We start from the raw sequence: 22,146 nt of genomic DNA on the forward strand, positions 1-22,146 counted from the left end.
ATAGTAGAAAGGATCAAAAGACGATTTTACCCCTCAGATTGTAGACTAAATGTTGATTAAATTTTTCCGGTCAAATTTGACCGTCAATTTGGCCGGAATGATCAAAATTGACAAAAATAACATAGTCAATGTACTAAATTGACACTTTTGAAAGTCAGGTGCGGAAATTAACAATGTCCCTATAGTCATGTGACCAAAATTAAAATTTTCTCAATGTTGATATTAATAGTTAAATGTTAGTATTAACAACATTTAATTTTCACAAGACCATATGGCTTTAAGAAGCATGTATGCACACCACATGTGTAACCCCAAAGTCCATAAGTTTGAAATTAATATATAGCATAGCTAGGCGGCCTAATATTTAAGATTGTTGATGTGTATATCGAGGACTACAGAGACAAAGATGCGTTATTCGTGGATTCATTGGATACTATCCAACAACACTCTCCAACTTAATTGACGTGAAGTAGGCTTAGTAACATTAAGATTATATTCTCGAATTATTAGTTCTCATCTTTTATTGATTACGCACTTAATTTGATAGTATTTGGAAGAAAAAATCAATGTTCGAACTAAGATTGTGATTATTTGGTCTTTAAAGGTCAATTGTATGTTGCTACATCTAGAGTTAGAAATCTCAAAGGTCTAAAAATTTTGATCCGTGGTGACTCTAAAATTGTAATTCAATTACTATTGTAGTTTACTAAGTTCTTAAAAATTTGTAATACTAAATGTTATGTACTAAATTTTTAATATAGTTTAAGATTTTTAGTAATCACCCACCTTAAATATTATTTTAATTGTAAATATATTTATGTTCATAATTTTATCATAGGAATTCACACATAATAATTATTAAATAACAAAAATTTTATATATGAATAAATCTAATATATGGTATATTTTTATAACATATTTTTCGTGCATAGCACGGGACAAATACTGGTTATTATTATTATTTTAGAAAAATATATTTAATTTAAAAAATGAAAACATGAAAAAATGGAGTTAGAAAAAATAGAAAAAAGGATTTCACACCAAATATTTTAATTTTAATATAATAATTTCATGAAAGTCTGAAATCTTTTTCTTAGTAAACCTTAATCAATATTCTTTTGATAAATAAAAAAGCAGGCGGTCCTTATTCCAAGGGGTGACTCGTCTGGTCGGGTCAGACTCAGAGCAGCAGATTCCGTTAAGCGGCCATTCAATTCAACCCCAGCTCTCACGCTTACTTCCACCAAAAACCGTCATGCTTATATAGACGTGTATGAATTTTTGATAGAGGCAGGGGTTTACGTTTAGTAGTCCAGAAGTTTCTTGCATTTAATCGATTTTGTTCGATATTTCAAGTGAAAATTCCACGCAATTCTTATTTGATTTGTCGTTACAAAAAAATAACTGTAAATCATTTAGCATGTCCACCGCCGGAGACCGCCGGAGCGCAAGAGATATTTTCTGTGACGCCGGCGCAGGTGCCTCTGCAGGTTAGTTTAGTTCCTTCCCCTCCAATTTCGTTGAAATCCCCTGATTTTTTTCTGATTCGTCTATTCTTGGCTTCTGCTGCTGGCTAGGTTTTCGCTGAATTTTTTCAATTTTGGTTTAGTAATTTTTTTTTTCCCTGTGATTTGGTGGATTTTGTGTAGGTGCTATCGCTGCTACATTTGTTTGTCCACTGGATGTCATCAAGACCAGACTGCAAGTCTATGGTCTGCCCGAGGCTGCCCATTCGGGCCGTAGAGGTGGGTATTCCTGTGTGCATTTTTGGGATTAAATGTACTATAATAGTAAATGCTTGGCTGAGGTTGGAATGTGTAATGGGACTGTAGAATATAAAGGTGAAATTTTTATTTTAATGGAGGCCTTGACGGTTACTATTTAGGGTCAAGTGCAAGGAGACAAGTTTTATTCATGCCTAGTGCCACCTTGCTCTTTCTTTCTTAGACTTATGTTAGCCAATAGTTTAAGGAATACTATAAGGCCGATGACCGAGGAGTCACAGATCCTTTTAATGTTTGGCTCAGTTGATGTATGAGAGTATTCAGACAGTGTGTGATAATTGCATTTGCAATACCCCGCTGACATTTCTGTTGCAGAATGTGTCAGGCCAGGTGATCACTAAGATAGTATAAACGACAAGGTTTTCTATGTTTATTTATTTATTGTTTTTAAAGATTTGCCTACAGCATACAATGCATCTTATTCATGGATTGAGGAGTTTTGGATTTGATATCACTGTAGTGATGAAGTTTTAAGTTAGCATAAACCAAGTAGCTTCACGTTTACGTGTATGTATTAGTTTGTGAAATTTTGGACGTGTTTTCTCTAGAAGACTCCAATTTGAAGTCCTGATAATAGCACTAACTCTGACATGCCTTCAATCAAAATCTCTAGTTTCTTCCGTTAAATATATGTTTGTAACTTCGAATGCCACCAATTGCTTCAATAGCTTTTCACCTTTTCTTCATCTTGTGCCATATATGTGTTGCCTTTCTGCCTTCCAAAACTTGTGTGGGTTTGACGTGAGTGCGGACTGCAGTTTATCTTTGTTTATAGATTACCAAAATGCAATGTGTTGCATATGGCTATTCCTTTCCTTTCATTTAATAATTGGGGAGTTTTATAGAATTTTGACAGTTTATTTTTACATTTGAATCACAGATGAATTCATTAGTGTTGCTTTTTAACTAATAACTGGGAAAGTTCATTATGCATTGCAGTTATAATAAATGTTTTAGACGTAGTAGAAGTACAAAATGCTCTATATAAAAAGGATGGGAAGTACTGAAGTATTTAGAGTTTAGATAACAGATAGGCCATAATATCCTGTCTTTAAAGGCATGGACAGGAAATAAATTTTTTTAAATTTCTTTTTAAGTTTTTATTATATTCCTTTGCGTATTTGCATTTGTTTCTTATATTCCTATACTCATCATCAGTGTACTCCCAAAATATATGTATATATTTTTTTTGATAATCAGGTAGTGTCATCATTACCAGCTTCCAACACATTGTAAGAACTGATGGGTTTAGGGGACTTTATCGTGGACTTTCACCAACATTGGTGGCTCTCCTTCCAAATTGGGCAGTAAGTTCTATCCTCTTGACTATCACCAATTGTGAATTTTGCAACTGCTACAGCCTACAAGCCTTGAACTTGAACCCTACCACAAAAAAAAATTGAAATAAACTTATATTGGTTATTATTAATCCTCCATGTATTTCTATGTCTAATTCCTTCTCGGTGATTAGGACTGAATTTATTAGTTAGCTAATTGATATATATGTTTGAATGCACTGTAATGCCTTCTGTTATATAGATTTGAATGCATTGGTTGATATGGGAACCTGCCCTAGATATAGATATATGAATGAATGTGATTTTGGTATGTACATATGGTATTCTTTGATTGTAACTCCCTGTACCCTGGGTATCCCTACATTGCTGACAGGATATGATATGAGATTTTTGGTATAGTTGGGGATGTTTATGTGGTGTAACTCATTCTGAAACATTGTACTCTTACTTTTTTTCCCTCTTGATGAAAGTTACATGTCATCTGTAGGTTTACTTCACAGTTTATGGGCACCTTAAGGAAATATTGCATTCTCATGGTAGGTGTTACAGAATGCTATTTACTTCCTTTGCTCTCTTTTCATTTCAGTTTGTTTGCTCTTGTCCTCCTTATGCTGGAGATGTTTGAAATGCAATTAAACTGTTGTTACCTATTTCTGTCAAAAGACTGGTTTAATCACACTTTGTTGGTCACATTTGCAGCAGACGACAGCGGTCAGCTCTCTATTGGTGCAAATATGATTGCTGCTTCAGGAGCTGGAGCTGCAACATCCATTGCAACAAATCCATTGTGGGTTGTTAAAACACGACTTCAAGTAGGTTGGATGTTATTACAGTTTCAGTATATAATTTTACACTTGACTAGTTCTAAGGCATCCTTTGATATAGAATTTTGTTTACTTTGTTGGGTATCTATTAGCTGCCAGCAAAAATATACATATCCAAGAATACATTTAACATTTTAACTGGACTAGTGACTTAAATGATGGAGTTTAGGAGGAAACTAAACCAATAAACGCATAGCTTTTCATTGAAAGGATATCCATATTTACAGGTTCAATGGATGTATGGTCTGAAAGACCTTTCTTTCTACTGCCTATTATTCTTTAACATCCACCTCTCTAAATTTAGTAATTTAAATGTCTAATTGTCTATATTGAGTCATGTCTAATTGTCTAATTTGGATTCTACCTTTCTGCAGACACAAGGAATGAGAGAGGGGGTGGTACCTTATAAAAGCATAGTATCTGCTTTAAGTCGAATTTTACATGAAGAGGGAATCAGAGGATGGTACAGGTCAGCACTCTAGTTTACTAACCAAAAATGTTACCTAAAATTTTGTTTTTCTTAATCCCAGATGCATAATTGATAACTCTCCAATGAAAACCAATGTATCTGGTGCTTAAAAAAGGTTCTTTTTTCAAGGCACCAAGATAATTTCTTGATAAAGTTAGTTATTGGGCTACTTCATTCTTTGCTTTGTGCTGCTGTGCCTACTTTTAGTTAAATGTATCCATTTTCTGTGGCTTGTACAGTGGCATCCTGCCTTCTTTAGCTGGGATAAGTCATGTTGCTATCCAATTTCCTGCATATGAGAAGATCAAGTCTTATTTTGCCAAAAAGGGTAAGAAATTTTAGAATCATTTATTTTTTGTTAATGCGAATTCACCTTCCATGACTGTTATTTGGCTCAATTACATTGACTGAAACATTTCCAGATAATAAGAGTATCAGCGAACTAGGACCTGGTGAAATTGCAGTTGCTTCTTCGTTGGCCAAAGTAGTTGCCTCTGTAATGACTTACCCACACGAGGTACAAGTCCCTCTAGAACAACTGTTTTACTACTAAATTAGCAAATAAAAAGTTGGATACCACGTAATATGAATATGCTAAAAGCTAAAATGCTAATAATAGTTGCATTTTCAAGATAGCACGTTATATTTGTTTAGTCTAAAAAATTATTTTACCCACAAGTTGTTATCTCTTACAATTGATTTATATGATAATTAAAAAATAAAATTAATGTAAAACCCAAAAATCTATCCATAATATGAGTACTTTTTTACAAATAACTAAGAGTTGGTCAAAATAACTAACAAAATCCACCATTAGCTATTAGCTAGTAGCTAGCACAATTAACTATCAGTTATATGTTACTGCTGATGATCAAATAGCCAATTGTTATACCATGGACCAGGGTCTGAAAATTATGTGTCTACAGTTTATATATTATGTATTTGCAGTTAACAGTTTATGTGCCTACAAGTAAAATGAAGGCACATAACATGTTAACTGCAGACACATAACATGTTAACTGCAACACATAATATGTTAACTGCAGTCTGCAGACACATAATATGTTAAGAATATGTGAATTGCAGACACATAATCTGAAAGTTATTTTGACCAAAGTCCACAATGCAAGGTAGACCTTGGTCCATGTATAATTTGCCTCAAACACCACCTCGGGCTTCAGGGCCCATTTGCAACACACGAAATTTTTTGTTTGGGTAGATAACGCTTTTACCAAGTCAAGGCCTCTTTTCTGAGCACGAGGCCTATCTGGTTCAGGGTCATGTGGACCTAGGACATGTATACAGCACTGATGTTTTGCTCTTGCTTTAACATTTGCCTGTTGTCATCATTAGGTTGTACGTTCTAGGCTCCAAGAGCAAGGACAAGCGAGGAACTCTACGAGACAGTACACAGGAGTTATTGATTGCATCAATCAGGTGTTGAGAAAGGAAGGCCCTACTGGGTTCTACCGTGGCTGTGCAACTAATCTTCTGAGGACAACCCCGTCTGCTGTTATTACATTTACGAGTTTTGAAATGATACACAGATTTCTACTACAGGTTGCGTCTCCCAAGGAGGATCATTCAAAAGCAAAACCTAAACCGGATAGTTGCTTCGAGTCTGATAAGGTAGCCAAAGCAACGGGAGAAGATAATGCCAAGAGTGTACAGCATTCGCGAAGCGCATCTAATAAGAGAACTTTTATTCCTTTAGGAGAATCGGATAATCTAACAGCTAGGCATTGGTTTTTATCTGCCTGATGCGTTTGATTTCAGGTGTGTAGCCATTAGCAAATGTCCAATTTTGGGTGTCTGTATTATTGCATAAGGTTGGCCTCTTATAGGTTGAGTTCTGATCCCCAATGGCTGACTCCAACATTTTACAAGTCAAGTAAGCTTAGTGTTTGTTTCTCATTTCTTCTTGTATGTATGCATTTGCAGAATTGCAATCTTACATGAATGGCAATAAATGTTCTTTTTTTTTTTTTTTGGATTTGTTTGTTTACGACCAGTTAAGTTGTGTCTCGGGAGCGGCACATCTCTAATTAATAAATAGCTTCAAAAGTATGTAACGATAAATCATAAACGGGGGAAGGACAATTTAAAAAAATATATAAAACAAATGTGTAAAAATTTATTTCTTAAACATGCATAAATATTTGGAATAAGGTTCAAATTGGCCACTGAACGTAACCTGAAAATACAATTAGGCCACTGAACGAAAAAAAGCGCAATTAGGCCATTAAACACTCAAAAAATGTGCAATTAGGCCACTGAACTCTCCAAACGTATGCAATTTTACCGGATAGCAGGTTACCATCAATTTTAGCAGGTTACCTGCTTACGTGGCAGCTTAGTTGACATTTTTAATAATTTTTAATAATTTTTAATAATTAATTTTAATAATAAATTTTATAAAAAATTGGAAAAAATTAAATAAAAAATAAAATAAAGTCGTTTTTATTTTTTAAAATTTTTTTAATAAAAAGTTATTATTAAAATTTATTAAAAATTAATTAAAATTTATTAAAAATGCCAACTCAGCTGCCACGTAAGCAGATAACCTGCTAAAATTGAGGGTAACCTGCTATCAGGTGAAATTGCACATTTTTAGAGTGTTCAATGGCCTAATTGCACATTTTTTTTGATTCAGTGGTCTAATTGCACTTTCAGGTTACGTTCAGTGGCCAATTTGAACCTTATTTCCTAAATATTATTATCTACTATTTTATGAATTTTTATATTATATTAATAAATTAAAGTGTGCACAAAATCACTAATAAATATTACGGAGTATGTAAATGACTTTTATGTTATTTCTTAAACATGTATAAATATTATTATCTACTATTTTATGATTTTTATATTACATTAATAAATTAAAGTGTGCACTAAATCACTAATAAATATTACCGAGTATGTGAATGACAATTACCATAGAATTAATTTAAAATAAAAAACACAATGTCTGAACTCTAAAATATTCTTAAATTAAAATTTAAATAGTTAAACATTCTAATTGTTTATGTTTTTATTTGCATCTTAGCATAAATCAAAGAAAATTGACAGATCTATAAATTATATCAACACATTAGCTTCAACTTAATTACAACCAAGCAAGTGAAATAACAATTGAAATTTTTATTTTGTATTGGGAAAATTGTATCTTTAGTCTCTGAGTTATACCCAAGTTCCGACTCAGTCCCTGAGTTATGACCGTATCCATTTTTAGTCCCTCAGTTATGAACGAAGTGGCGTATTTGGTCCCCGACCGTTAAAATTGACGAAAAAATTTAAAAAATATTTAAAATTGAGGATAAAGTAGGAAATTCACATTTTATTCTCCTTATATCAAATCCACCCTCACAACATTATTTTTCACTTCTTAGCCTCTTATTTAGAAAGCATTTCAATAACTTTAGTATGACTTGTTAGAAACCTGACTCTCGTATAACAAACTTAAGATTTAGCACAAACAAAGAAACACTTGATCATTGTCTTTAGACGTGTGAAACACACTATCCTATCAATTTTCAATTTTTTTTACTAAGCAACAAAGGTAATCTAACCAGAACTTTTGAGGTACAAAATAATGTCAAATTTCTCAGGTTGCTTTTATGAGAAATTCACTATCGGAATAACTTGAGATTTTTAGTATGTAAAATTTTTTCATATGCAGTGGTTTAGTCAATAATCATTTTTAGAAGTTACAAATTTTTTTAGAATTTTCATTTATAACTGAGTCTTAGGTTCCTCATTCATTACTCTGATTTTAAGAAGACAAAGGAGGATATAATATAATTTTCATATATTGTCAAGATATACGATTCTTGATTGATTTACTGCAGAGCTTACGAAAGAATTTTATGTACTAAAAATCTCAACTTACTCCCTTGTGAATTTGTCATAAAAATAACCTGAGAAATTTGATATCTTCTTGTATTTCAACTTACTCCCTTACGAAAGAATTTTATGTTTAGTAAAGGAAAATCAGAAACTTTTAAGATGGGAACCAACATAGTTGGCGTGGTAGTTCAGCACCTCGTCCCTTAAGCAGGTTGGGGGTTTGATCCCCACCCAGTGAATGGAGCAAACCATTTGGTCAGTCCCCGTTCTTTATACGAGACTCAGGTTACTAACAAGTCATACGACTTTTTCACGTCCTTATACGAGACTCAGGTTACTAACAAGTCATACGAATTTTTCCCGTCATTTGGTCCCCGTTCCTTATACGAGACTCCCGTCATTTGCCCAGTCCCCGTTCCTTATACGAACGAGACTCAGGTTACTAACAAGTCATACAAATTTTTCCCGTCATTTGGTCCCCGTTCCTTATACGAGACTCCCGTCATTTGGCCAGTCCCCGTTTCTTATACGAGACTCGGGTTACTAACAAGTCATACAAATTTTTCCCGTCATTTGGCCCCCGTTCCTTATACGAGACTCAGGTTACTAACAAGTCATACGACTTTTTCCCGTCATTTGGCCAGTCCCCGTTCCTTATACGAGACTCAGGTTACTAACAAGTCATATGACTTTTTCCCGTCATTTTTAACGATCGGGGACCAAATGCGCCACTTCCCTCATAACTGAGGGACTAAAAATGGATATGGTCATAACTCAGAAACTGAGTCGTCACTACCATTATAACTCAGGGACCGAACTCGCCATTTTCCCTTTTATATTTTTGAAATTTTAACATTTAAGCAAATTTCACCATTACACCATAACAACAACAACAACAACAACAACAACAACAACAACAACAACAACAACAACAACAACAACAACAACAACAATAATAATAATAATAATAATAATAATAATAATAATAATAATAATAATAATAATAATAATAATAATTAAATAAATAAATAACGAATAGAAAAAAAAACACCTTGAAAGAAATCAACTTGTGTCACCACATATGGGAGGTCATGAGATTGAGCTTCAGTGGAGACAATGTTGACTTTTTATACTTCAACAGACTTTGAGAAAATATAGATGAAAAATAATTATTTTACATTTACGAAAGCACCTAATTTTTTATTTATGATTATAATTGTGTATGTAAAATTGTTAAAAACTTGTTAATCTTATTTAAAGGTATTGTTATCAGTATTTTTTTTCGTTATTTAATTTAAATTTTAGGTATAAAATATATGTTAACTTTCAGTAGGATATTTTTTTGCTATGCCCTTAGCCTATAAACTGATAGGACCAGACCTTGCCGATTGACTTCTATGCCTAGCCTAATTAAAACCTTACCTTGTCAAGATACTTGCCTATAGTGGAATCCCTGGCCACAAAGACTGTAATTGACTAATGAGATTCAGAGATCATGCTCATGAAATAGATCCAAACGCAAGCTCAATAGCTTGCACAAGGTTTGGGACATGGCATGTTCCACAGTAATATACATAACTTCATCGGATAGAGACGAGATGAGCATGGACAAAATAGAGGAATCCTAACATACCTAAGTTTGGATCGTAGGATTGACTACAATGGAACAACCATCCGGAGTCTGAATGTAAAGAATCGGACATGGAAATGAGTCATCAACGTATCCACTGAGCTTTTGACTATGAAAAAAGGGAACAAGTTGAGTTTTTCAAAATACTCCATTCGTCCCATTTTATGTGTCTAGTTTGGTTAATGAGGCTTGACTGAAATTATTTTTAATCCAATTTTTTATAATATTAAGTTTAGTATTAGTATACAAAATTTATATATTTAGAAACTACACTACAAGTACTACTAAACACAAAAAATCAAATTTAAAAATAAGTAAAAAATACTAAAAAAAATAAATAAGGAAGAAAAAGTTATAGTTTAATCAATGAATAGTAAGTAAGACAAATAAAATGGGATAGATGGAGTATATAATTTGAGGAAGTAAGTTTGAGATAGATAGAGTGATGAACTATTTGTTGGATATTTATTAGGCCCGGGGGTAGAGAGATAATATCGGAGATGGTGCGAGAGGATGAAGTGGTGGTTGCGGGACGGTAGCGTGGTGGTAGACTAGTAGTATTGGTGACCTAGATCATATAATGGAGACTGATAACAAATCAGAATAGTAATGTTTACAAAGTGTTTTATTATTAATCAATTGTATCCTTAAAGTACAGGATGAAATGTGTGTATATAAGTACAATAATTAGTCCTAGATAGGACAGGACAGGGTTAGTAAAGGGAGAGTTAGCCTAATACACCAAAAAGAAAACGAATTCTAAAACTGATAAAATATAGAGTCAACCTTCCCATTAGCAGATGAACAGAAATCTGTGAACAGAATTCAATAACGTCATCTGTGAACAGAAATGTTGAAAATGGAATGCAAGACTACAAAATATGGGAACTTTCCATCCACCTTAATTCCCATTAGCAAAAGACAGGGTTAGTTGGAAACCTTCAAAGTAATCCATTTTTTGTTTTTCGTTTGTCTTTGTTCTCATTTACCAGAAAATTACTGTTGACAAAGTGATATATATGAACTGTGCTTTGAAAATGATCTTTACATTTACATGGAGAATTAAAAGAACAATGAAAACTCATCTGTTATTACTTGCTGTGCTAGAGTTACTTGTCCACCTATCACTCATAGAATCTGTTGAATTTGGCTGCTTGTTAGCCCTCAGCAATATGATGTTCTCTGTTTCAGGAGAAGGAGGAGCTCTCACACGTGTAGACACTTTGCTATCATTCTCACTTTCTTCTTCTTCTTCATCTTCTTCCTCAGTGTTGAATGCATCGCGCTGAATCTCCTTTAAATTCTCCAGAACTTCATGCATTGAAGGCCTCATGTCCTTGTGAAGTTGCAGGCATTGAAAAGCCAAATCTGCTACTGAAATTGCCATTCTTTTAACTCCTGCATCTGTTGAAAACCCCAGAGATGGATCGATCAGCTCATCGTATGCTCGTCTTAGTATCCTGCTCATTGCGATGCTGGCCAAATTAATCTCGTGTTTATCCCTACTAATGTCCACGGCTGGCTTTGATGTTATCAGCTCGACCAGGACAACCCCGAAGCTATAAACGTCACTCTTATCTGTGAGCTGGTAGCACTCGTGGTACTCGGGATCAACATATCCCGGTGTCCCCTGAGGGGCGGTGGAGATGTGAGTGACGTCGGTTGGGAATAGTCTTGACAGCCCGAAATCTGCAACTTTGACCCGGAAGTCGTTGTCGAGAAGCATGTTGTTGGTCTTGACATCGCGGTGTATTATGTCAGAGGCGTGGAGGTAAGCCAGTGCATTAGCGGTTTCTACTGCGATGTTCATCCGGATAGGCCAAGTCAGGGATCCTTCCTTGGCCCTTTCGCCGTGGAGGTGCTCTGCAACTGTTCCATTGGGAATGTATTCGTAGACTAAGATGAGTTCCCGGCTACACCTCGAGGTGCAGCCATGGAGGGTAACGAGATTGTCATGCCTCAGGCCTGTGAGAATCTTGATTTCATTCAGAAATTGCTCCATTCTCTTCACATTGTGCTGGTGAAGGCGCTTCACTGCAACTTCTCTTCCATCAGGTAGTTTTCCTAGTTAATTAATGTTTGAGTTACAACATGTCAACTCACATAACACTACTATTTGGAATTTAGAAACGTTGAGCTAAGGCTCGGGAAAGACCAAGTCCAGCACCTAGTGATTAGGGGATTGTTAGGCGGAGGCTTGAAGGACCAAGTCCAGCATCCGGTGGCTAATGGTTTGTCAGGCAGAGGACGGTAAAAGGCCTAGTTCAGCACCGGGTGGCTAGGGAATTGTTGGCTGAAGGCCTGAAGGGCCAAGTCCAGCACCATTCCTCTTGAAAATGCGAGAATATAAGAAAATAGAGTATCACATTGGCTACTAACTATAACTTTTGGTATAGTAGCCACACTTGATTTTAACACTTTATCATAACCAGATCACAGGTTTTAGTCCCAGAAGGAACCCATTGACTAGGCGATTGTTGTGCGAAGGCCTGAAGGGCCAAGTCCATCACCCTGCCATAAAATTTCACCTTGGCTACTAACTATAACTTTTGGTGTTGTAGTAATAAGTACTTGATTTTAACACTTGGTATGATAACCAGATCACGGATTTTAGTCCCAGAAAGAACCCGGTAGTTAGGTATAGCTTGATTTTAACATTTGGTATCTGAGCTAGGTTCGAGTTTTAGTCCCGGGATCAGAGGAACCCGGTGGCTAGCTATATATAGCTCCTAACAAGAAACTAGGTGAAATTAAAGTTAATTAATTAGTTACCATGGTAAACTGTTCCAAAACCTCCATCTCCAATTTCTGTAGAAGAATCGAAATTTTTTGTTGCATCTTTGAGTTCTTTGAATGAGAAAAGTGGAACCCCAAAACTCTGACTGCCCATCTCCAGGTCATGACTTAAGCAGGGGTCTCTAGAAAAAATATATGGAGACTCCTCTTCTTTCTTACGACTCCAAAGGATAAATATGAGCAATAAGCTCAGCAAAACCGCAATTCCACCCAAAGCTGCGGAAGAGTTGAATATATAAAGGCTCAATAATAAATTATGAAAGATGGCCAAAAAGAACTGCAACTACTTAAATACATACCTGCCATTACTATTGTTCTCCAGTAACTATTTCCTTTATGACACAGGAAAACAGATGAGTATTAGACACAAAAAAACCTTAATTCTTGAGAATACTGTAACGAACTTGTGTGGTATACATAGGCCCTCCTGTTTGGTACCACTATTAACTGTTTGACTTGGTTAAACAACCATGAGTGTTTGATTAATTAACTTTTTGTAACAGATTATTGCTTCAAAACACTAAAATTAAAAAAGTTGCTCAAAACAGCTTTTTCGATCAGTTTTTTGAGAAAGTCATTTTGTATATAATCAGCTATCAGCTAACACCTAATTTATCAAACATCTTTTTGCAATTAGCTAATAATATCAACTAATCAAACCTACTAATAACCCCCCCCCCCCCCACCCCCCCTCATAATTGTTGGGCAGAGGCCAGTAAAGGGCCAAGTCTATCAATTGGTGTCTAGGGAATTGTTGGGCGGAGGAAGGTAAAAGGTCAAGTCCAACACCCTGCCTCTCGAAAATGTGATAACGGTCAATATATAAGGAAATAAAATTGTGTCTTCACTACTAGCTAATTAAGAACTTAATCCTAAGAATAATAAATGTTCCTTTGTACCTCTTTGTTTGGAACAATGAAATTGGTTATTTGCAGTTGTAACACATTGGCCACCTCTTTTTTGACAGTTGGAACAATCTTCGGACAGCAGCCATTCTAGGACGAAAGTAACACTTATGATGTCAAACAAGTCATCAGTGGTGTATTCTTTCTCATATGGCAATAGAATGGGTGAGCAGTTGGGTGGAAAGTCATGCTGGTTTGGTAAATTGGGAAGTGGATCACCTTCACCCGGAGGCATATAGAACAGGCTGAAGCCTCTACACTTGGTGTGATTACTATACCCAAAATTGTTCATCTGTTGAGTTAAATTGGGAGTTTTTGGGCATTTGAACACAGTGAAGTTGTGGGGGATGAGAAATGATACCCAAGGGGAAACTGGAAGGGAAATATTCGTGTCGAAAGACTTGCATCTAGGACGATTCAACACGATATGTTCAAGCTCGGGATCATATAGACTGAGGTAGTCTCCCAGCTTCCCATAGGCATAATAATCTCGTGTTCCTATTCGGATTCTTGGTAAAGGAACTGCATCACATTCCAGCTTTAACAGCCCACACTCGGGTCCCGATATATTGGAGGAGAACGGATACTTCACCGTCCCGAGGCTTCCACAGGAGAACTCTGTTGGGCAATCAGACCGGTTTTCGCCTGCTCCTTGATCGAGAAGAAAGACCGTTATGGTATAGAGGAGCAAGCTAAAGAAGGTGGTGAAAGAATCCATGGCCACCCTGCAGTCATAAGCTTCAGAAATGCAAAGTCTTGGTTTCTTTCTGGTTTTCTATATCTGCTTCTTGTTTGTTCTATGCTGCAGATTAGTGTTCAATACGGCAATTGACTTAGAATTCATTCCACAGACATGAACAAGAGTCAAGAACTTGGATGTCTTATTAGAATTGGTTGAGTAAATTACAAGGGAGGAACAAAGGAAAAGATGGGGAAACAATCATTGGGATAATGGAGGTGGGGACCATTTACAGTAGGAAATGTGGGAATTTAGGACTCCAATTTGGTTAATAGTCAGAGACAAAAAGCAGAAAGACTTGACTGGTTGATTTGGGATTGAGACTGGCTGTGGCTATGACTTTGCAGTGTAGAAAGGATCTTACACAAGTCATTGGAAATAACTGCGTTAACCACGGCTTATTCTTTGGCATTTGTGGTGTTTTGCCATTAGTGAAATTGAGGGTATGTTTGTTTCGCACATGACAATTCGTATCGGAATGAAAATTAAATACTTGGTAATGGTAATGTGTTTTGATGAAAATATTTTACATGTTTGGTAGTACGATGGAATTGGAATGATTATTAATATTGATGTTTGGTTGTGTACGATCTTATAATGTGAATAAATGTTTTAAAAATACAAAAATAAAAAATCAAGACAATTGATTATAATATAATGACATCCAACGCATCATTATGAACAAAAATATTAAAATAAAAATCTGAAAGGACTAATTCAAACTTAAAAACTTGATTATCAATACGATGAAATGTATCCCAACCCTTTTTAATTAGCGATTGTGATTTTTAATTGAAGGTTAATAAAATTTCATTGTTGTGTTTTAAAAAATTGTCAACCAAAAACTAACTGTGACTTTGATTCACATTCCAAATGTGTAAACTCATGAACCAAACACACCCTGGTTGGGATTTTCCTAGTGGACTTGGGTCTTTTAATAATTAATCATTTAATAGTGTATGTTACTAAAATAAAATACTTGGTAATGGTAATAGGTTTTTTATGGAAGTATTTTGCATATTTTGTACTAAGGTGAAAAGAGAATTGTTGATTTTATGACTTATGGATAGTCAACGGTTGACTAACATGACTGTTAGAATAACGAGAATATAGGAAATCGAAAAATACAGAGGATATACTTGTCCCCTTCCTCATGTATGAAGGGTCCTATTTATACATATTTTGGGCCTAGGGCCTTATAAGAATCCAGACTGCCTCATATTGGGAGTCATTGCTACATGACCCGTATGCACCATGCATGGTGCATACGGATGCAAAAACGACGTCGTTTTGGTGTCTAACTTAAAAAAAAATAAAATTCAGAATTGCATAACTACACATCCATAATTTCACTACACATCCATAATTTCATAACTATACTTCCAGAATTGCATAACTACACTTCCAGAATTGCATAACTACACCTCCAGAATTGCATAACTATAATTCCAGAATTGCATAACTACACATCCATAACTTCATAACTACACATCCAGAATTGCATAACTACACTTCCAGAATTGCATAACTACACTTCCAGAATTTCAAACTAAAAAATCCAAAATGAATGAACTAAAAATGAATAACATAATGTTGTTGCTGAGAATCGAAACTGATTTTTTTTTTTTTTTTTTAAAGTAGGGCGCGCGTTTTATGCAAAACGATGTCGTTTTTGCATCCGTATGCACCATGCAGGGTGCATACGGATGCACAACATAATTTGCCGAATAATAAACCCTAATTCCTATTACATTATAAATAAATACTAAGTCCAAACATATTAATTAAGCCTCTAAGTTCAATCGTTATACCCTACACCACGGCGCGCGTAGCACTGTGCGCCGCGCGCCTCCCAAAACGACGTCGTTTTGAGAGGCGCGGTAGGAAGTTGCTGTGATTATGTATATTTGTTCATACAATTATGTATATTTTTTATTATGTACATTTTTTTTATACAATTATGTACATCCGAATCAGAAATTTTTTGTGTATTATGTTAAGAGTTGATGTGTATTATATGTTAAAAGTTTATGTTTATTATGTATTATGTTAGATTATGTGTATTATCTTTTAAAAAACAGTATGTATATTTTGTTATACAATTATGTATATTCATGTATACAATTATGTACATTCATGTATAACATTATGTACATTTTTGAACATTAGATTTTTTTTTTCAAGGAAAATTAACCACCAAACACTGGGTAGCGAAATTTCAAAAAAAAAAAAAAATCTGAAATGACGTCATTTTGCATCTGGGCGCACAATGCAACGCGCGTCGCAGTGTAGGATATAAATTGCCCTCTAAGTTGGCAGATTATATCGTGCACCAGGGCGCACAGTGCATTGTGCGCCATGGCTCAAAACGACGTCGTTTTGATATTTTCGCGTGTTTGCTGTTAAAAAAAAAATCATGTTTCGAATGTACACAATTGTATAATAGAAAACACATAATTTTATATTTGAAAACATATAATTTTTATAACTGAAAATCCCCATGTTTCGAAGGTACAGAATTATATCATAGAAAACACATAATTTTATACCTGAAAACACATAATTTTATACCTGAAAACACATAATCTTTTTTAAAAAAGACAAACCCAGTTTCGAATGTACAGAATTTTATACCTGAAAATACATAATTTTATAACAGAATACAAAACGACGTCGTTTTGGGAGGCGCGGGCCGCACATTGCTATGTGCGCCCTGGTGCACGGTATAACGATTGCTCTAAGTTGTTCCATATTGGGTGTATTCCTTGGACTTTCTTGGTTCAGTTATTCTCTTTGGTTTGTCCATGTGGCCAAAGCCTTGTATGCCATCTATCATCCAGTCCCCCACTTTTTTGAGATTTCGCGAAGTCAGTATTTTAGGAAATTAAGTTAACACATTTAATTTGCTCAAGGGTTGAGGAAGGTGATTGTTAAAAGAGACTTTTTTTATCCGATCGATCAACCATCTGGATGCTAACCAGTCGGTGCGAGCGGTGACTGGTCGGTAAGGGCCGACAGGTCACGCTTCCAGGCACCCACCGATCGGTCTTGACCGATCAGTCTCCAGCTGGGCGCCCAAATTCAAGTTTTGAATTTCATTTTATTTTTTGTTTTTAACATTCTTCAGCTTCTTAGGGCACCGACAATAGTGCAGGTTTTGGTGTGGTTTTTGAGGAGTTTTTGTAAGTGTGATTAGTAAAGAGAAAATGGGAGAAGGAGGTTAAAAAATAAAAAACGAAATGTCTGCAAAATTCAAAAAAATAAAAAATGATAAATTACAAGCTCTAAACGCGCCCAGCGGGCGTGAATGTGCAGCCCACACACAACTTGCTGCTTTCTTCTTTTCTTTGTGGGACCCACACAAGGAGACAAAGCTGACTAATTTTTTTTTTCTTGCAGGAGAAAGAAATCCTCAAAATCCATCACTTCATTCGTCAAAAGCATAACAAAGGAGGTCTTAGCTTATTTTATTCATTATATTATTACAATTACCATTATTATATTTTACTGCCATCATCTCACATGCATATGCACGTGGGGCTTAGTCTTCCTAATCTGCATTACAAGCAGTGATTAACTAAAACAAAGAGACATAAAACCGAATAGTGGTTGTAGTTTAGTGGTAAGAATTCTATATTGTGGTCGTGGAGACTTGGGCTCAAATCTCAATATATTAACATCGAGCGAAGAATATTCCTGACAAATAAACGGCTCTCCTTGCTAGAGTATGGGCAACACGATTCGCAGGACACTTATGGCCTCAGCTTCCTTAACCCGCATGCACAGAACTCTTCGCAGTAACAACACTATCGCCATCTCTCAATATCCACCCCATTCCCATTGCTCCGCTCCTGCCCCTCATTAAACTCCTCCAACGTTAGTGTTCAGCTTGAGACGACCCGGTGCCGGAGGTTTCCAATTGTCATTCTCAGCCAATGCTCCTGCCCCTCATTAAACTCCTCCAATTCGGCCACAAAGACAAAGCAGTTCGCATCATTGCATCCATGGAATACTGAATATTTTTCCACACAAAATCGTTCCGACTGCACCACAAACCCCAACAGACCATAGCAAACTTACACAAAGGGTCCCCATTCAAAGATTCAACATTTTCGAAAAACCAAGTAGAGACATTACCATGTACTGGAGTTGTAACTTGCGGATTAACAGCCTGCCAAACCTTCCTTACTTCACAACATGTTGCAAATAGGTGGATGGCCGACTCATCCTGTTGGTGACACAAATGGCACATTAGCGCACAAGCCACACGCCTACCCAGCAGCACGTCACGGGTTGGAATGAAAAGAGAAGCAAGTTGCCAGCAGAAATTCTCACCTTTGGAGGGATCTCCAAGTTCCAGATTTTCACCCAGGGCCGTGCATCATTCTGCTCTCCAATCTGCTTCCGGTAACATGATCGCACAGTATAGTTGCCCTTAGTATCTGGCGCCCAGGTCCACGTATCTGGTGGTGTTCTCTTGCTAATGGGAATGTTCACAATCAGCTTAGCATCCCTCTGATCGAACACATCATTCAATAAGTCAAAGTCCCATCCCGTGCCCCGCATATTTAGAAGAAAATAGACCGGGGCTGTTTTAATAGTCTCATGCAGCTGAGTCTCAACAAAGGGATTAATGGCATCTGGTAGCCATGGATCCACGCCTATCCGTGTTGTTCTCCCATCCTCGATGCATCGCTTACACCCGCTTCTCAACAAATCCTGAACCTCCATCATTCCCCTCCAGATATACGAGGGATTATTCCCAATTTCTGCATAAAAAAACGAAGTAGTAGGAAAGTAGCGTGCCTTGTAAATCTGGGTCATTATTGAGTTAGGCCGCGTTAGAAATCGCCATGCCTGTTTACCAAGGAAAGCCCTATTCACTGCTTGTAGTCTTCGAAAACCCATGCCTCCAGCTCTTGGGGGCGCATAACCTATCCCAACTCCTCCAACGGATACCTTTTCCATTTCCAATTGATCCCGTCCACCAGTACGCATTCATCATCGTTTCAATTTCCTTACACAGGCCTGATGGTAACATAAAGACCATCATTGCATAAGAGGGTAGTGCCTGTATAACATTCTTCAATAGTACCTCCCGTCCCGCTCTTGACAGAAATCTAGCATTCTAGCTCCGGACTTTATTCAAGATCCTACCCTTTAGGAAGCCCAGAATTTCCTTTTTCCTCCTCTCAACCAGGGAAGGTAGCCCCATATACTTTTCAGATGTATCCCCCTCGCCCACACCCAAAATACTTGCTACCTCACTGCGGACATGATGCTGCGTATTCGAACTAAAACATATCATCGATTTGTCAAAGTTTATCTGCTGGCCATATGCCCTTTCATACTCCTCCAAAACTCCTCTCATCCTAAGACTTTCAGCTGAGTTTGCACAAAAGAACAGAAAACAGTCATCTGCAAATAGCAGATGAGAGATTGGGGGTGCCCCTCGCGCAACATACAAACCATGCAATACTTTCCGAGCCACTTGTCGTTCCATGAGCGCACTCAACCCTTCAGCAATAAAAAGGAAGAGATATGGTGATAACGGATCTCCCTGCCTGAGGCCCCGACTGGGTACAACTGGGCCAAACTGCCGATCCTCATGCAGTACATGATATTTAACTGAACTGACCTTTTCAAACACAATGTCAACCCATTTTTGGAAAAAACCCACCTTCAGCATGACCCCTTTCAAAAAGCTCCACTCGACTCGGTCATACGCCTTACTCATATCAACTTTAAGCGCTGCCACACCTTTTTTCCCGTGTCTTCCGTTTCAGATAATGATCGATGAGCTTCATAAGCCACCATAATATTGTCTGTTATAACCGCCCCGGAATAAAGGCACTCTGAGCCCCATTTATTAGCCCCTCAAGCATCGACTTCATACGGTTGGCACACACTTTGGCCGCTATCTTATATAACACATTGCATAATGCTATTGGTCGGAGATCTTTCATCACATCTGGGTTGGCCTTCTTCGGAATCAACACTATAAAAGTGTCATTAGCTTTAGCTGGCAACTTAGCTGTTTGGATAAACTGTCTACAGAATAACGTAACATCGCCTACCACGATATCCCAGTAGTGATGGAAAAACCCTAGTCCTAGCCCATCCGGCCCCGGTGATTTATCCGGGTGCATTTGAAAGACCGCACGTCTCACCTCCTCCCACTAACCACTCTTAACAGCTTCACATTTTCGGATTGCTCAAGACAAGATGTTATACAATCCAAGACCCCTTCCATGTCACTGTGAGAGGTAGTAAACAAATTGATAAAATAATTGACCATTACCTCCCCCATGCCTTCCCCCATGGCTTCAACCGTATCCACCAGACTACCATCATCTCTTCTTAGCTGCTTGATTAGATTTCGTCGTTTCCGCGTTTGCACCGAATTGTGGAAAAACCTTGTGTTAAGGTCGCCACCCCGGTACCAGTGCTCTTTAGCACGCTTTTTCCAATACGCTTGTTGCTGGTCAAGCAACGACAACCACTGCCTTTTAACCCTCGAATACTGCTCCAACCCTGCGACATCTCGACGCATCCTCAGCCTCTCTAACCGAGCCTTGCAGCCATCTATATTACGCTGAAACTCTTTATTATACGATCTCCCCCACCTCCAAATGTCCTGTCCACATGCCTCAATTCGATCTAACACACTTAAGCCCAGAGTACGGCCCCAACTATTATCAACAATCTCCCGACAACGGTCTTCCCAGAGCCAAATATTGTTAAAACAAAACCTGCGTTTACGTACCCCTGGTTTTCGATCTACCGGTGTTAGAATAAGCGGTAGATGATCACTGTAAGGGCATGCTAGGGAACTCGCGCTTGCACCCTCAAACAGGGTTAGCCACGAGTCCGACGTGAGGATCCGATCTAGCTTCTCTACAACCATGTCTGGAGTTCTACGGCCCATTCCCAGGTGTACTGATTACCTGTAAACGCGAAGTCCACAAGTCCGCAATCCGCTACCGCTTCCCTGAAACCCGTGATCAACCAATTTGGACGTGGATTGCGTCCCCTCTTCTCACTCTGATGTAATATATCATTATAATCCCCCATAACCACCCAAGGTAAAGTGCTCCTTCATGCAAGATTTCTTAGGAGCTGCCATGATTCTCGTTTTCGAGTTTGTTCTGGATACCCGTAAAAGCCTGTAAACCTCCACTTAGGACTACCCGTGTCAAGAATTACCGTTGTATCTATGTGATTCGATGAATACTCTGTTACTTCTATGTGATTCGATGAATACTTTGTTACTTCTATGTGATTCGATGAATACTCTGTTACTTCCAGATCAACAGCCTCATGCCACAGTAATGCCAGACCCCCTCGGTGTCCTTCCGCATCTACAACAAACATATTATGAAACCCCATCTGCACTCTGATGGGTTCCATCCGTTGCCCATCCACAAACGTCTTCATTAAAAAAACCACCTTCGGCCTCTTCGTGCGGATGATATCCGCGGGGACACGAATTGCCATAGGGTTGCCAAGCCCCCGACAATTCCAACTTATGAAACTCATAACTCTTGGCGGGCTTGCACCGCAAGACCCGCCTCCCTCCCGTTTTTTGATATAGTAGGTTCCCAATCCATCACCAAAGTTTCAGATGGTTGGCTCGCCCCTCCATCATCAACCCTTCGTCGTTTTTGTTCACTGACTACCATAACCTGAGCGTGTACACCCTCCGAATCCACCTCAGCCCCATCCTTCTTGCCCAGACTAGACTCAGCAATGTCCATGACGGGCGTCTTCCAAATGTCTCCGGTGAAATCTATTGTTGTTCCTTCTTTGGGACACCCCTTCTTCCCCCAACCCTCAACAACACACCATAGGGTTT

At 37.4% G+C, this 22,146-nt stretch overlaps 4 protein-coding genes across 5 annotated transcripts; 1 reads left to right on the forward strand and 3 right to left on the reverse strand.

The window, feature by feature from the left end:
* Window positions 1–1,193: 1,193 nt before the first annotated feature.
* LOC109167969 (nicotinamide adenine dinucleotide transporter 2, mitochondrial) lies at window positions 1,194–6,360 on the forward strand. Of its 2 annotated transcripts, XM_019317049.1 has the most exons (10): window positions 1,194–1,287; window positions 1,416–1,490; window positions 1,650–1,745; window positions 2,985–3,091; window positions 3,570–3,618; window positions 3,782–3,894; window positions 4,281–4,375; window positions 4,615–4,703; window positions 4,798–4,892; window positions 5,729–6,360. In XM_019317049.1, exons 2-10 carry the CDS (start codon window positions 1,421–1,423, stop codon window positions 6,134–6,136), a joined length of 1,122 nt encoding a protein of 373 aa, XP_019172594.1. In that variant the 5' UTR covers window positions 1,194–1,287; window positions 1,416–1,420; the 3' UTR covers window positions 6,137–6,360. The 2 variants fall into 2 exon arrangements, with proteins under 2 accessions (XP_019172594.1, XP_019172596.1); XM_019317051.1 differs by having other exon boundaries at window positions 1,195–1,490; window positions 3,785–3,894.
* Window positions 6,361–10,812: 4,452 nt separating this feature from the next.
* Window positions 10,813–14,620, reverse strand: LOC109167817 (LEAF RUST 10 DISEASE-RESISTANCE LOCUS RECEPTOR-LIKE PROTEIN KINASE-like 1.1). The gene is made up of 4 exons (XM_019316896.1): window positions 13,547–14,620; window positions 12,947–12,979; window positions 12,624–12,863; window positions 10,813–11,915 (listed from the first exon to the last, which is right to left on the reverse strand). The coding sequence occupies exons 1-4, from the start codon at window positions 14,268–14,270 to the stop codon at window positions 10,933–10,935; spliced, it is 1,980 nt and encodes a 659-aa protein (XP_019172441.1). The 5' UTR covers window positions 14,271–14,620; the 3' UTR covers window positions 10,813–10,932.
* Window positions 14,621–18,175: 3,555 nt separating this feature from the next.
* Window positions 18,176–20,028, reverse strand: LOC109167866. The gene is made up of 6 exons (XM_019316938.1): window positions 19,761–20,028; window positions 19,449–19,676; window positions 19,251–19,319; window positions 18,627–19,060; window positions 18,436–18,519; window positions 18,176–18,334 (listed from the first exon to the last, which is right to left on the reverse strand). Exons 1-6 carry the CDS (start codon window positions 20,026–20,028, stop codon window positions 18,176–18,178), a joined length of 1,242 nt encoding a protein of 413 aa, XP_019172483.1.
* Window positions 20,029–20,119: 91 nt separating this feature from the next.
* LOC109167867 lies at window positions 20,120–21,680 on the reverse strand. The gene is made up of 4 exons (XM_019316940.1): window positions 21,498–21,680; window positions 21,239–21,335; window positions 20,462–21,011; window positions 20,120–20,342 (listed from the first exon to the last, which is right to left on the reverse strand). The coding sequence occupies exons 1-4, from the start codon at window positions 21,678–21,680 to the stop codon at window positions 20,120–20,122; spliced, it is 1,053 nt and encodes a 350-aa protein (XP_019172485.1).
* Between the last annotated feature and the right edge of the window lie 466 nt (window positions 21,681–22,146).

This window comes from Ipomoea nil, unplaced genomic scaffold (genome assembly GCF_001879475.1).
Source record: "Ipomoea nil cultivar Tokyo-kokei standard unplaced genomic scaffold, Asagao_1.1 scaffold3170, whole genome shotgun sequence".
Classification (NCBI taxonomy): Eukaryota; Viridiplantae; Streptophyta; class Magnoliopsida; order Solanales; family Convolvulaceae; genus Ipomoea; species Ipomoea nil.